The sequence below is a fragment of the Panthera uncia genome, chromosome D2 (genome assembly GCF_023721935.1).
Source record: "Panthera uncia isolate 11264 chromosome D2, Puncia_PCG_1.0, whole genome shotgun sequence".
Classification (NCBI taxonomy): Eukaryota; Metazoa; Chordata; class Mammalia; order Carnivora; family Felidae; genus Panthera; species Panthera uncia.
In genome coordinates this window covers 73,372,123-73,386,321 of record NC_064818.1, presented here as the reverse complement: position 1 = coordinate 73,386,321, position 14,199 = coordinate 73,372,123, and the positions used below count along the sequence as shown (strand labels likewise).

The following is a 14,199-nucleotide window of genomic DNA, read 5'->3' as shown; positions in this document are numbered from 1 at the left end:
TTGCCCTTGGCAGGACGCAGGTGCTCACACGGATGGGGGAGTCCACAGAAGCCCAAGAGGAGAGCTGATGTCACCCGGGTGGCACTTCATCTCGGTGGGCTTCTGCTCGTCCGCGAGGCTCCTGTTTCCTCTGGCAAGGCCTGGACGCCAGGTGCAAGGAGGCGGCCGTGTTCCCTCCGAATTGAGGTCTGGGTCAGTAGCTCAGTCGAGTCCGTGGGAAACCGACGCCCTGAACCTCTCGGGAAAGGACAGGGGTGTGGAAGAACGAGGAGCTTCGACAGCGGGCGTGGAGAGCCTGGCTTCTCAGAGGGCATGTCCTTGGCATTGTCGGGGCTTGCCAGGCTCAAGGGCAAGCGGCCGCATGCTGCTGTGCCTTCGAGGCCAAGGTGGCGTCCACACGAGTCCCCAGAACTCACCACCATTCTTTGCAGTGGTGCGTGTCAAGGGTGCATCAAGCCGAGGTACCCTGCGCTCTTCCACCCAGCCGGCCTCCCTGCTGCCTGCCCCACGGAGCCCCAGTATCTGCTAAGAACAGTGCATTTCAGGAAATAAGCCCGGGGCTGCTCCAGACATGGCAACACTTAGCAACGGTGCAAGTGACCTCGAGACCTCATGGCTTAAAAAGTGATGTTCCCGGCCTAGAAAGAGTAGAAAGTGAGTGGTGCGTTTGGGGGGCGGGGGAGGGTGCCGTCCTCTGTGAAGGCAGGGGTCAGGCGTGTGTGTGGTTATGGGCGACATTATGGGAGCCCCCCTGGGGGCTCGATAGACACTTGGTGGTGGTGCTCATGGCAGAGACCACCCCGTCCCACTGGGGGCAGCAGCTTGTCTCCGGAAAAGTAGAAGCAGAGATGCTTCTGCGAGGCCCTGCGTCTCACCTCAAAGGCACGAGGTCGGCGAGCGTCCAGTGAGAAAAATGTCATGCTTGGAGAAAGAGAGGCCCTTCTATGAAGAGCTCAAATGCGGTTTAAAAAAAAAAAATTAAATTCATTCACTGCCCAAACACGCCTCATCCCAGATAAGTGGATGGGTGAGAAAGTGGGTTCCCCCTCCTTAATTTAAAAATGCCTTTTAAAAATGCAGCTACAGAAAACAAGTCGGAGTAGAAGCTAGGGAGAGGCTGGGGGGCAGGACCTACTTGTTGGACTTGGTGGAAAGGAGGGCTGATTTTCAGGCATTGTTTGAAACGGACTTCCCTTCTCTCATAGGGAACAATGGGCAGTAGGAACAGGATGATCAGGAAGGCGGGTGACTCTGGCCCCACGTCCTACGGGCACTGGGTGGGGACAGGCAGCGAATGAGAAGGAAGACTCCAGTCGTTTTAAGAGTCCCACAAAGGCCTGTGCGTATCGTCTGAGCTCCCACGATGCGGAAACACACAGCGATGGATGTTTTTCCCTCTTGTCTCTTGACGATTCTGGTCCTACAAATGGCCAGTGTGGGGCTTTGAGGAATTAAGAGATGGCTTCTCTACACGGGTCACCGGGAAGCACTGAGTTGCTGTGAACGGGGCACAAGGAAGGAAGGAGAGTGGGGGCTCGGGCTGGTGATGGTCCCAGGAAGATGACTGTCCTTTCCATTAAGAAAGGAGGGTCAGCAAGATCTCGAGGCTCTTAAAATACTGGCCAGGGGCCTTTCCACTTCCTTGGCAGAAACGGAGTATGGCTGTTTGTACTTATCTTGTATGCAGCCCAGGAAAGTAACAGAAGAAGCCTCGTGAGGCGAGAGCCGGTCTTGAAGAAAATAATACTGCGCATTAGAGGACCCGAGGGAAGCCCACCGGTTGCTTCTCTCCCACTTATCGGTCACACGCCCTAAAATGACCCGTCCCAAAGGCAGCCCCTCTCCAGCGGCGTGCTCCAGTTTGGGGGCAAGAGCACGGGCGTGGGGCATGGGGCTGCCGTGCCCCGCCACTGTCTCCTCCCTAAAAGCTCATGCTTCGCACTGCCCGTATCACCTAAAGAAATCGTTTTGGGTCACATCCAAAGCCCCACTGCAGCCAAGGCTCACGTGCCCTTCCTTGAGGGTGCGTCAGAATGTTCTGGAGAACTTCTTTAGATGCAGATTCTGGGGCCCTGCTTCTAAAGCATCCCATCCCACAGGCTTGGGGTGGAGCCCAGGAATCTGCATGTTGACGGGAGATGCGGATCACAGAAGTGCAGGCTCCACACTGGGCGAAATCCTGGCGACTGCCAGGCGGCTGCCGTCAGAAGGAGGAGGCTGGCTCAGCCGCCGGGGACGCAGCCAGGCAGGGGAGCAGGGCTGTCAACCACTCACCCTATTCTGGAGTGGGGGGAGGCGAGGGTGGATTTGCTTCTTGTCACCTTGTGGAGGCAACAGGAGGGGGCCGGTGGCTCCTTGCTGCTGGACGGCCGTGCTCAGAGGGCCTGGACACTGCCTTCAGAAGACCCTGGTCTAGCAAAGCCACCGAGTCCTCCTGAGGGCTATTTGTGCCTGGAGTTTTGAGATGCCCCATTACATCTTGCCTTTGTCCCACTCCTCCCAGGAAGGGACAGTGGCCTTGAGCTTCTTTGGGTCCCGGCCCTCCCCTAGAGCATCCCATTTGCTTAGAGAGCGAACTCCATCCATGCCGCCTGGGCCGGTGAATCTGTGGGGCCTTGGGAAGCTCTCCAGACCCTCTGGTCCCGTAAACGCTTAAGGAATGTGCCAGGAGTCCCTGGGCAAGCCTCCCTCCCCCTCCAGGGACTCATTCAGGATGATTCCGTTGACCCTCACTCCCTGATGCTTCCTTGGGCCATGAGGATTTGGGATAGTTGGGGTTCCATGACTACACCTTATCACTGCTATGCTTCTCTTAAAAATAGAATAAAACAAAAATCCCCAAAGGCAAGCCTCTTAAAGCATACCGGTTTTAGCAGTCAGAACCTGCTTAGGAAGAAAGAGACCCAGTTCTGCGTACCGGCCATGTTCCAGAAGGAAGAGAAGGCCAAGGCTGAAGCAACACTGGCATCGTGTGCCTCTAAAGGAAAAGTGCACATCGGCCCCAGGTGACCCCGGAGACCCCACAGAGGACATTCTGACTGAGGGGCCAAGTCCCAATTGTGTCTTGAGCACTTAATTCGGATTGTTACAAGCCAAAAGCACGGTGACATCAATGTGAGGGAAAGGTTACACAGATGGATACGACCAATCCTTTAAAGGTGAAATGTGAGTCCTTTTCTACATTTAATAAAAACATTTTCTCATTTGAGGCTCTGGAAGTCTTGAGTCACATTTTTTTGTTTTGTAAATCCCCACCCCCCACCCCCCCACTCTAAAATGTCTTAAAACACATGGCTTAACAGTGGCTGCACAGAAAATATACACCCTCAAAGTCTGACTTTCATTTAAATACAAATATACAAAATGTAAACTGAGACAATAGAGAAATTTACAAAACTTTTCTTTAAAAATAATAAAGACAAAATTCAGTTCTAGGTATGACGCCATTAAAATACGTGCAAATTGTCGTATCCAATTGGATTTCTATTGCAATGTTCCACCTCGGCTTGAGGGCCACCTCTGGAGACAGACCTGAGTGGAAATCTCTTTGAGAAACCTGGAGGCTCTGCGTCGAGGGGGTGAGCGGCCTCCGTCCCCGGCTCCTGGAGGGCTCCCCTGTCCGTAAGTTCTGTTTCTAAGGACAAGGGTCTAGGGCTGGTCCCACCGTGGACTTCAAGGCCAGAGCGCTAACTAGCTGCTTCCCGTGGAGTTTGAACTGACATGGTTTGAATTCATGTGGTGGTTAAAACTGGTCTTGGGGTTGGGTGAACTCTTGGAATTGTTTTGATGCTGGAGGAGAGATAGAGAGAGAGAGAGAGAGAGAGAGAGAGTTAGTCCTAGTGGACAGGAGAGGCCTCTGAATCTGAAAACAGGGCCACGATTAGGGCTTGCTGACCATCTCTTTTTTTCCGCTGCCTTGTACATCCCCCCCCCCCCCCCGCCCCCACCTGCCACAGACCCAGGGTCAGAGGCCACCCCTCAAGGCAGGGGGAGGTATGGAATTAAGAAAATCCCAGGCAGGGAGGGAGAAGGTGGCCCCTCCCAGAACATCTACGCGGCTAAGTACCGCAGGCCCAAGGTTAAACTGCCATGGGTTTGAGCCTGACACCTGCCACTTAGCTGAGTGACCTTGGGTGAGTTATTAAATGTCTTGGCTGCCCTGCTTGTAGTGTAGGGGAAGAGTTGCTTCTCCACAGGGCCAGGCTGTGTGCAGAGAGGGCCTGAGTGAGTGCCTGGCCCGAGAACCACAGGCTGCTTGTTTTGGTGCCCCTGGCACCCTCTTGGCATACCTGTGGGTGCGGGTCCCCCACACCTGCAGGGAGGAGGAGAGAGACCCGGGCCATCTGCTTCCCTGGTGGTAGTGCTGGGCGCTGTGCAGAGGGCCGCTGACCTCCACTTCCCTCTTCCCTGCTCTGGGCACTGACCTTTGAGACGGGCACACAAAGGCTGGGACAGGGGCGGTACGGTGCCACCCAAGTAGCAGGAAGAGTCAGGGCCAGATTTGAACCCCAAGTCGGGGAGCCTCCACAGCAAATGCCTGTCCCAGGACCTGGGGACTCAGCCATGTGGGAGGAGACAGGTTCCTTTCTTTCGGGAGCTTCCATTTTCCTTGGTGGAAGCACTTAAAAATTATATTTTTATAGTATATGAACATGAGTATATTTTGGAACAGGATGTGAAACTCACATGAAGCTTTTAGATAAAACCCCAAACTTGGCATCAGGCTGCATTTTTCTCTCCATATGCCTGATCCGTGCTCCCCACCATTAACCCCAGATCCTTCGCAGGGGCTCACTGGCCTTGTGACTGTGGGCAAGTTCCTTGACCCCCTCAGCCTCAGTTTCCCTACCTGTGAAGTGGGTTAATCGTACACACGCTGGGCTCACATGGCACCAGCATGTCCCAAAGGAAGGATCCCAGTTTGGCTTGCTGATGCATCCCCAGCCCTGAGAAAACAGCCCAGCACACAGTAGGCACTCAATACATATTGACTGAAGGAATGAATGGTTGGACGGAGGCCCGGGCTTTTGTGGAGCTTAATTAGGAGAAGCTCTCAAAAAGCAGCCAGTGCAGAGCTGGTCCACACCGGAATGCCATAAACAGCCACCCCATCCTGTTAGGGGAGCCGGGATTCCTGGGGCCTGGGGACCAGAGCTTCACAGCCTCTCCTTCTTCGTCCTCCTGGGAGGGGCACAGCTCCCTTGGGGTGGGGGGCGGGGAGGAGTATAAGTCACAGGAGCCTCCCAGGCTGTGGCATGGGCGCAATGGGGGGCCACGCCTCCTTCAGGGGCCAGGCCAGGAGGGTGGACGAGGGGATGAGGTGGGGGCCTCGGTGGCCTCTCACTCACAGGCCTGTGGGGACACGTCTTCTGTCTGGCCCACACCAGCCCTTAATCCAGGGGCAGGCTCTGAGGAAAAATGCGTCTTCCCAAGGGGCAGAGTGTCCTCTGGCTGCCAGCTGGGGGGCACAGCTGCCATGTATGGGGCCCCAGCCCAGGAGCCGCTGAGGCTCTGTGGGGACCACCTCTCCCACACCTGTTCTCCCCGTTCTTTGTCACGTTCAGCAGTTACCTACAGAACTGGAGTCCTTACAATGGCCACATGGGGCAGTTAGCTCTCTGTCAGGGAGGTTGCGCCCCAGAGACACTGGGCAAGGTCTGGAGACGTTTTTGACTTGCACAGCGGGAGTGGGGCGCTCCTGGCGGGGAGAGGCCCGGAGGCTGCTGGGTATCCCTCACTGCACACGACGGCCCCCACGACAGAGAGTTCACCCAGAATGCCAACGGTGCCGAGGCTGACAAACCCTCGTGAAGGGTGAGCTCTGGGCCGGCCCTGCCCCTTCTACCCAGCCGGTGGGCTTCAGGGGCTGGATGGGCTACTGGGAGAAGGCCACAGCTCTGGTCTCAGGGAAGTACCTGGGCCCCAGGGCGTCCCCGGGGCCAACGCCAGGACAGCCGGCCATGGTGGGGGCATCCCTCACCTGACGCTTGAAGATCCTCTGGAGCAGCCCTTTCTTTGGCGGTTCTGGAGGGTGATTCCTATTCAGGTCCGGCGAGAGGGTACCGTTAGGTCCAAACACGTTCAGCTCCTTAAAGCACTCGGTTTCTATCATCTGGGGAAGGGGTGCAAACCACAGGTAGCGTGAACAGCTGTGTTCGTCATCTTAGGTGGACAGGAGCCCCGGAGGCCGGGCCACCACCCTGCCCGGAGCCGGCTTCCAATAGGTCCTCCCCCTGCCCTGCGTCCTTCAGGGGCCCTGGGGCCCAGGCCGCTCCTCGCCTGCCACTGCCTCTCCCCTGCCGGCTGGCCGCAAGGGTGTGCTCATCATCCAGCTACCAAGCCCACACCCCAGCCCCCCCTACACCCCCCCGAGCCCAGGTCACCCACATGCTCCGGGCCCTTCCCCCTGCCAGCGCCGCCTCCCCTGCCCCATCATTTCCAACCCACTGGAAGCAGCACCGACTGCCCCAGCTCATTCCCACCTGTGCGTCCAGCCACAGTCCCGTTCTCCTCCCCTCTCCCAGCCAGACTTCCCGAGACAGCTGGCAAAGACGGCCGTGTCCATGTCACCTCCTATTCCTCTTCTGACCCCATGCCCACGGTGCCCTGGGCCAGGCCTGGTGCCCTCGACCCAGCGGCCCCCTTCGGGGTGCATGTGGCCACCGCCCTGCTCACCTCACTCTGCCACGGGATGGGCACGGAGCCCGTGGAGAACTTGGAGTAGAAATCGTCGTCCGTGTGGTCCAGGTTGACGCCCTTCACGGTGGAGAACTGCTCGATGTCCAGCACGTCCTTGCAGTACACGGCGCGGGGCTGCGGGCGGAGGGCTCGGTCACACAGGGTCCCGCCCCAGGCCCGGTGCCCCCAGCCTCGGGTTCTGATGGGGGGCAGGGGGCACCTTGCAAGGGACCGGTGCTGCTCTCTCCCAGATCTGCCAAGGGGCTCCTTCCCGCCATCGGCCTCAGGCCAGCTGCAGGCCTCCCCACTCTCCAGGCTGGGGCCACGGTGGGGAGACTGAACATGCCCTCTCTGACCTCACGTTCCTTGGCACCCCTGGGGATCCCCACGCCCCCAGCAGATTTTCTTGTTCCCCAAAGCCCACAGGATCAGGATGATGGAAGTGTTTCTGGGCATCTCCGTCCAAACGAGGGCCGCCCCAGCTGGGGCCTCCAGCCTGTCCCCCACAGAGAGAACTGATGCTGGGGACCCAGGGCCAGAGAGACACGTAGCCCAGAGACAACCTCCAGGTAGTTCTCACTACTGGGCACCCAGGCTCTGCAGCCGGACGGGCCTGGGCTGGGCTCCCAGCTGTGATGCTTAGGAACTCTGGGAAAGTCACATATCCCCTGTTGGCCTCAGTCTTCACACCTGCAAAGTGGGGACATTAGAAAAACCTATGCCGTGGGGCTGATGTAAGCGCCCACCATGGAGCTGGGCACCGGAACCATGAGCTGTGGCTGTTAGAGCACTAACATCCACTGTTCTCACTTGCCCACTGGCCCTGCCCTCTAGGAGTTCAAGGTCGGTCGGGGTGGCCTCCCAGGGCCCAGTGTGGACATTCACTAAGTTGAAGTCGTGAGTCTGTGCACAGGTGCAGCCTGGGTCGGGGAGGCAACTCACATCTGGAACGAAGGGAGGGTCCAACATCCCGGCTTCTAAGCGCTTGAAGTTCATGTTCCTGAAGAAGGGGTGTCTCTTGACCTCAGCAGCCCCCTCCTCCTGGCAGCCCAGTCTCTGTTTTGCATCTTTGGTGAGCAGCTGTGACAAGAGAGCCGTGAGAGGTCATGGCTGGGTGGGCCTTTCGTCCCGCTGAAGGCCACAGGGGCTTTGGGGCTTCAGGCCTCCTTTCACAGGTGCACCCCGGAGCCTCCCACACGTCCTCCTCCAGCCTCTGCGGGGCTCGAGCCGCCCCCAGATACCCAGGGGACACTGCCTTGGCCTGCTCGGGCCTTGCAGCGTGCTTAGATGCCTAGAGGCTGCAGGAGGGCGGGGGGTCCTGCCTGCGCTCCCCACAGCAGTACACCGACCCTGCGGCACACTGGGCACCACCCATGTCTGTGGCCCTGTGTAACTTCTTCTGCTACAGGCAAGCTATAAAGGGCACGGATGGTCTCTGCAGGTCTCACTCATTCGTCTACTCAACGCCCGAGTACCCTGTAGATAGGTATCTAGTTGGCACAAACGTCTGTGCAGAGACCGGCGACGGGCACGGAGTACCTGGCCTCAGCAAGGCCACGTTCAGAGGACCCATCAGGGCAATACAGGTATGACACCATGATGGCAGAGGAACACGACCTGGCTGCCAGCTGGGGGGATGGGGAAGCTTTGCAGGGAAAGGGCATTTGCTACAGGCTTTCCAGGAGTGGGGAGGTGGGGAAGGCATCGGCTGGCAAAAGCGGGTGGTGGAGACCTGAGGGCAGCCTTGGGGAACACCTGTCTTTGAGTCTGGGCGAAGGATGAAGGGGCGGGGGATGGGCCAGGGTGAACTGGCTGGGGAGAATGCTGGTCAGGGTAGAGGAGTGTCCTTCTCAGAAGCCACAGGTGGGGAGGTTCATAGGGCAGGAAGAGGCTGCAGAAGCAGTCAGCCAGGCCAGACGGGTAAAGGTATGAACGGGGGGGGGGGGGGGGGGGGGGGGGGGGGGGGGGGGGGCGCGGGGGGGGGGCTGGGAAGGGCAGGCTGTGATGCTGGAGGACCACCAGCTGACCCCCGGGCATCTGTTTGCTCTGAGACCAGAATCAGAGTGGATGGCCTGACCTCAGGCCATTCTCTCTCCAATAAGCTGGCACCCCGTGTGTGCTCTCCTAAAATGTACATTTGCAGCTGGCCGTGGGGGCTGGTGTTGCGGTGGTGGGCCAGCGGGCAGGCGGGCCTGCTGAGGTTCATGGTCTAGAGGCGGAGGCTTGCAGGAGCCATTCCCTTCCCATTTCCCTTCAAACAGAGGACTCAAAGGCGGCACCTGGGCAAACACCAGGTCACAGCCTAGAAAAGACTTAAGCTGTGAGAATCACTATGTCAACCTCTGGTCCACCGATCACCCAGGCATGTTTTGCCCAGTGAGCCGGTGCCTCGGGACTTTAGCTTGTCTTCTCCGGAGGCTTTGCAGTTCCACAAAGGCTCCAGGAATCAGGCTCTGCTGGGCCAGGGCTCCTCCCTGTTCTGAGAAGTCCCAAAGAGGCAAGGCTCCCTGCGTAGAGGCTGGTCCTCCCAGCCGTAGACCCCAGAGCCTGCAGGGCCAGCCAGCCAGAAACACGAACAAGGACAATAAAGGCGAGGTGGGCTGGGAGGGCTGTGCCAGGCCGCCCATCAGTTCTGCCAGGAGTGTTGGCTTGTGCCCAGGGCCGAAAGTCCAGGTTCTCATGTGAAATCTCTCCTGCTTGAAGTCTTGGCAATTAACCTGCCATCCACCTCTTTCTAAAACACCGTGCAGGCTGAACACCCATCTATGTGCTACCTGATTGCAGCCCTGGTATCAGGTATACACCAGAAGTGAGAGGGAGAGATGGTGTGAGCTGGGCAAGTGGGGCAGGCAGAGTGGGCTTCCTGAAGGAGGAGAAGAGATGGGCTGGAAGGCTGATTAAGGCTGAGGTGGCTGAAGGGCCAGAGGGAGGGTCCTGTGAGGAGGTCAGGGCCAGTTCTGGAACTCAGCAGGGACCTACAGAGGTGGGGCTGAGGTCTGGGCCTAGGGACTGGACCAGCGGACCGGGCACTGACACATATGAATTTTCTGGACCCCAGGGGGCAGTGGAGAGGGTCTTGTGGCACCAGGGTGGAATCAGGGAAGGAACAGGCGGCCAGGGACCAGCCTCCCTGCAGTCTGTGGAGTGGCCTTCTTGGGCAGGCAGGGCTGGAGCTGCCAGGGTCTAGAAACAGTCCAATGTGCCCCAAGCCTTCATGGTTTCCTCACAGACAGGCCCTGCTGTGTCCTGAGCTGGCACCTCTTGGAGGCGACAGGGCCAGCCTGGCTGCCAGACCGGACAGGCTGTGGGGAGGGGTGGCCAGGAAGCCCAAGGCCAGAATCCCATGACCCTATGGTCATTTTTAAGAAGATGAAGCAAGGCCAGAGGGCTTTGTCAGTTCTTCCAGCAGAGAAAGATGAGGGGACACTGGCTCGACCTTTGAAAGCCATTGGCCAAGGTCCACGCAGAGTCCCAGGCTCAGCCACCGCCTTTCCCGCAGTAGCCACCAGGGGGCAGCAGAGGGCCAGCAGTGCCCCTAGTCCTGGTGCCCGGACAGGCACCCAGACAGCGGGCCGGAGCCTCTCTGCTTCTCTGTCCTCCCAGCATGTCCTGTGTCCTGCTGGGGTTGCTCTGGTTCTCTGAGTCCCCGACCCTGACCTGGGATATTTGGTGATGCTCTGACCATGGCTGATGACTTCCCTCTTCTATCCTTCGCCCGGTTTGGCCCCACTGGACAGACACCTTGCGTCTAAGCCAAATACTGGCGGGTCTCCTACCCCAGTTTTCAAATGTCCTCAGGGTCCCACATTTCCACCTACCTGACTTCTGTCCCCCACCCCAACTCTGGCTGCCGTGACTCCTTGGGTTTCTGGGAGGCCCAGGGGTGCAGGCAAGTGCCCGGCTACGGGCCAGCCCACAGGCCACGTGGTTTGGGTGTGTGTCTGCAAGCCTCCTTCAGTGACTCCCACACATGTCGATGGCAGATCTATGGGTCCTCTTTTTTGGAAGTGCTCAAATGGTCAGATCTTGCCCCGAATCCTTCTTCCCATGGCTCTGTGACGTCAGACTGAAGCCGGTAAGAGGAAGTGGTCAAGCAGTGAGCGGATAGCTCCAGAGAGGGTCCTCCTCAGGGTGGGGAGCTATGCCACACGGTCTCTGGGCCACTAACAGTGCGGCCTTGGCTTTTCTGGAAGCAGAAGCTTCACTACTTTCATCAGCATGTCGGGCCTGCCGTTCTATACCCTCCAGCCTTGTGGTTTATACACACGAGTCAGAGAGGAGGCAGGGAGGGCAGCCTCACCCCTGCTGTCTGTTGTTCCAGGTGCAGCAGCGCTCCAGGGAGAGGCGGTCCGAGGGCTCATGGGTACCCGGAGTGGGGCATCCAGGCCCTCCTGTCCATGCGCGGCCGGCACTGGAGGGCCGCTGCCTGGGGTGGGGGTGCAGCACAGTTGGGCCTGCATCAGAGGGAGAGGCCCCAAGGGGACACAGGCAGAACTTGGGAGCATGAGAGCCCGGGGGGGGCCCTTCCCCCCCAAAAGCCCTCGGGCGGCCCCTTGGGGGGGGGGGGGGGGAGGGGCAGCAGCCAGGGGTGGACTCTCTCCCAGCCCCACTTCAAAAAAAAATTTTTTTTAATGTTTGTCTTTGAGAGAGAGGGTGGGGGAGGGGCAGAGAGAGGACGACAGACTCTGAAGCAGGCTCTAGGCTCTGAGCCATCAGCACAGAGCCTGACACGGGGCTTGAACCCACGAACTGTGAGATCGTAACCTGACCCGAACTCGGTCACTTAACCGACTGAGCCACCCAGGTGCCCCACCCCCTGCCCAGCTCCATTTTTGATGGCCCCGGTCACTACTTCCTCTATCAGGCTTCCTAGCCCCAGTCTGGTCCTGCCCACCCAGCTTGTCTAAACGGTGCTCCCCACCCTCGCCCTCCCCATGGACGATGAAGTCCCACGGTCCTTAGATTGCTGTCATGCAGGACCTAAGCTAGTGTGGCCAGCATTCCATGGAGTGGAAGGAAAACTCTATTGTAAGATGTTCAAAGACTGAAAATATCACCACCCCAGCACCTGCATTACACCTGCTGGCCTCAGTCAGTGCCTGGGGATCCAGAGTTCGAGGCTGCAGGGCGCCAAGGTCAAGGGTAGGGGATGCCCCAAGATCCCTTTGTGTCTTGGGGAACCAGTTGGGATCATCTCCTTTCTCCAAGACGTTGATTTGCCCTAACAAAGCCGGATCTGAGTGTCTCCCGCGGTTCGCCCCAGCCCCTTCCCTGTCATGGGGCCTCCCTGCCTGCACCCCAGGCCTTCTCCTGGCAGCCGTGGCCGACCACCCCAGTCCACGACCAGGACTGCTCGTTCCTCTGGCTCGGTGCTGCCACTACTCCTACCCCAGTGTGCCTGACCCTGTCCCTGTCAGCCTGTTTGCGCAGGAGGGGAGACACCACTGGACACCCAGCCCACGGGCAGCGTCTGGCTCACCAGGAGCTCACCATTTTGCAGATGGACTTGGCCTCCTCAGAGAACTTTGAAGAGTACACCTCCTCCGTCTCCAGGACGCGGCGGTCCACTTCCTCCCGCTTCACCTTCTCTTTGCGGCCCCGGAATGGCGACTGGCCCTCGATCATCTCATAGATGAGGCAGCCCAGACCCCAGTAGTCAGGGCTCAGGCCGTATCTCTGGTTGTTCAGGACCTCTGGGGCTGGGGGTAGAGGGGGGGAGCGAAGGGAGGTAAGAGAGAGCTGGCGGCAGGGCAGAGTCAGGGCACACGGGGCCAGGGTTGTGACACACCAACTGCATCCACGAGTGATGGTGTTGCTCACGGAACGCCTGAAGCTTCATGGCAAGGACATGCTTCCCCTGCTGACTCCTACTCACCAAATGCCATAAATACCGTCTCTTCCAGGGAGCCCACCCTGACTGCTCTCCTCTGTGCTTCTGGCTTCAGAAGCTTGATCACAGTGGATGGAAACGGCCTGTTCCCTTCATGTCTCCCCGACTAGAATCTGAGCTGCCTTATTCACTGCTGTGTCCCAGTAACAGGTATGACATCTGGCACAGGGTACGTGCTGCACACATATTTATTGCCAGGAAGGAAAGTGTGTCCACCCAAAGAAAAGAGGATTTTAAGTTCACCTGGAATTCAAACAGCCTCTCACTATGGCTTCCCTACTACTTTGATAAAATGAATTTTAGATTAACCATAGAAGTGCAAAAAAGGTTAAGTTTCATGTCTTCAGGCAGGTGACAAGCATCCAGAGGCAAATGCATCCACACATGTGCTGGATAACACGTATAACAGAGGCCCTGCAGATGGAGGCAGGCAGCACTCTGTGCGAGACAGACATACAGGTACACAAAGGTGTGCAGATCCTTCCTTCCTTCCTTCCTTCCTTCCTTCCTTCCTTCCATCCACCCATCCACCCACCCTTCCTTCCTTCCTTCCTTCCTTCCTTCCTTCCTTCCTTCCTTCCTTCCATGTATCCATCTATCCATCCATCCTTCCTTTCTTCCATCCATCCATCCATCCATCCATCCATCATTCCATCCATCCACCTATCCATCCATCCATCCATCCATCCATCCATCCTTCCATCTATCCACCCATCCATCCATCCATCCTTCCATTCTTCCATCCATCCATCCATCCATCCATCCATCCACCCTTTCATTCATCCATACTTCCTTCCTTCCTTCCTTCCTTCCTTCCTTCCTTCCTTCCAGCCTTCTATCCATCCATCTATCCTTCCATCCATCCATCCCTCCATCCATCCACTCATCCATCCATCCATCTATCCTTCCATTCTTCCATCCATCCATTCATCCTTCCATTCTTCCTTCCTTCCTTCCTTCCTTCTATCCATTTATCCTTCCTTCCTTCCTTCCTCCCTTCCTTCCTTCCTTCCCTCTATCCTTCCTTCCTTCCTTCCTTCCTTCCTTCCTTCCTTCCTTCCTTCCCTCTATCCTTCCATCCATCCATCCATCCATCCATCCATCCATCCATCCATCCGCATTTGCATGGGTACACACACAGCCACATAAACATAGATACACACAGGTTCCCCAATAACATGCAACCTGAAAAGGACCTTCTAGCAATAGAGACAACACACAGAATCCTGTACAAGTGCTGCTGGCATGAGCCTAGTGGAGGACAGCAGCATCTTCAGTACCCAGAGCTTTCTGGAGCCCCCTACCCCCTGGGACAAGTGGACATGTGTGTGAGGTACATGCAGGAGGAAGCCCAGGGGATGCCCATCACCAGAGAGGGATTCAGGAGGACCAGATGTAGCTCCAGTCTTTCCCCTGCAGCCCCCAGGATGGTGGTCCTAGAGTAGGCTTGTGGTGGGGGGCTGGGGGGCAGGGCAAGGAGGCTAAGGCTGGTCTCCACTTAGCATCATGCCTAGTGACACAGCAGGTGGTGCAGTCCTCTCCTTTCTGGGCCTTTCCTAGTGACCTCACTCCTCTCAGGGGCCCCCTGAAAGGCCGCCTGCCAATCACCAGACCCCTACTTGGGTTTAGCC

At 57.8% G+C, this 14,199-nt stretch overlaps 1 protein-coding gene across 1 annotated transcript in view; it reads right to left on the bottom strand.

Moving 5' to 3' along the window:
* Positions 1-3,371: 3,371 nt before the first annotated feature.
* Positions 3,372-14,199, bottom strand: part of GRK5 (G protein-coupled receptor kinase 5) — a 211,967-nt gene continuing 201,139 nt past the window's right edge. Inside the window, exons 10-14 of the mRNA XM_049646023.1 lie at positions 12,169-12,511; positions 7,621-7,758; positions 6,676-6,813; positions 5,981-6,112; positions 3,372-3,789 (exon numbers count right to left, since the gene is read on the bottom strand). Coding sequence (XP_049501980.1) covers positions 3,691-3,789; positions 5,981-6,112; positions 6,676-6,813; positions 7,621-7,758; positions 12,169-12,511 — 850 coding nt within the window. The 3' untranslated portion in view covers positions 3,372-3,690. The remainder of the gene's footprint in view (positions 3,790-5,980; positions 6,113-6,675; positions 6,814-7,620; positions 7,759-12,168; positions 12,512-14,199) is intronic.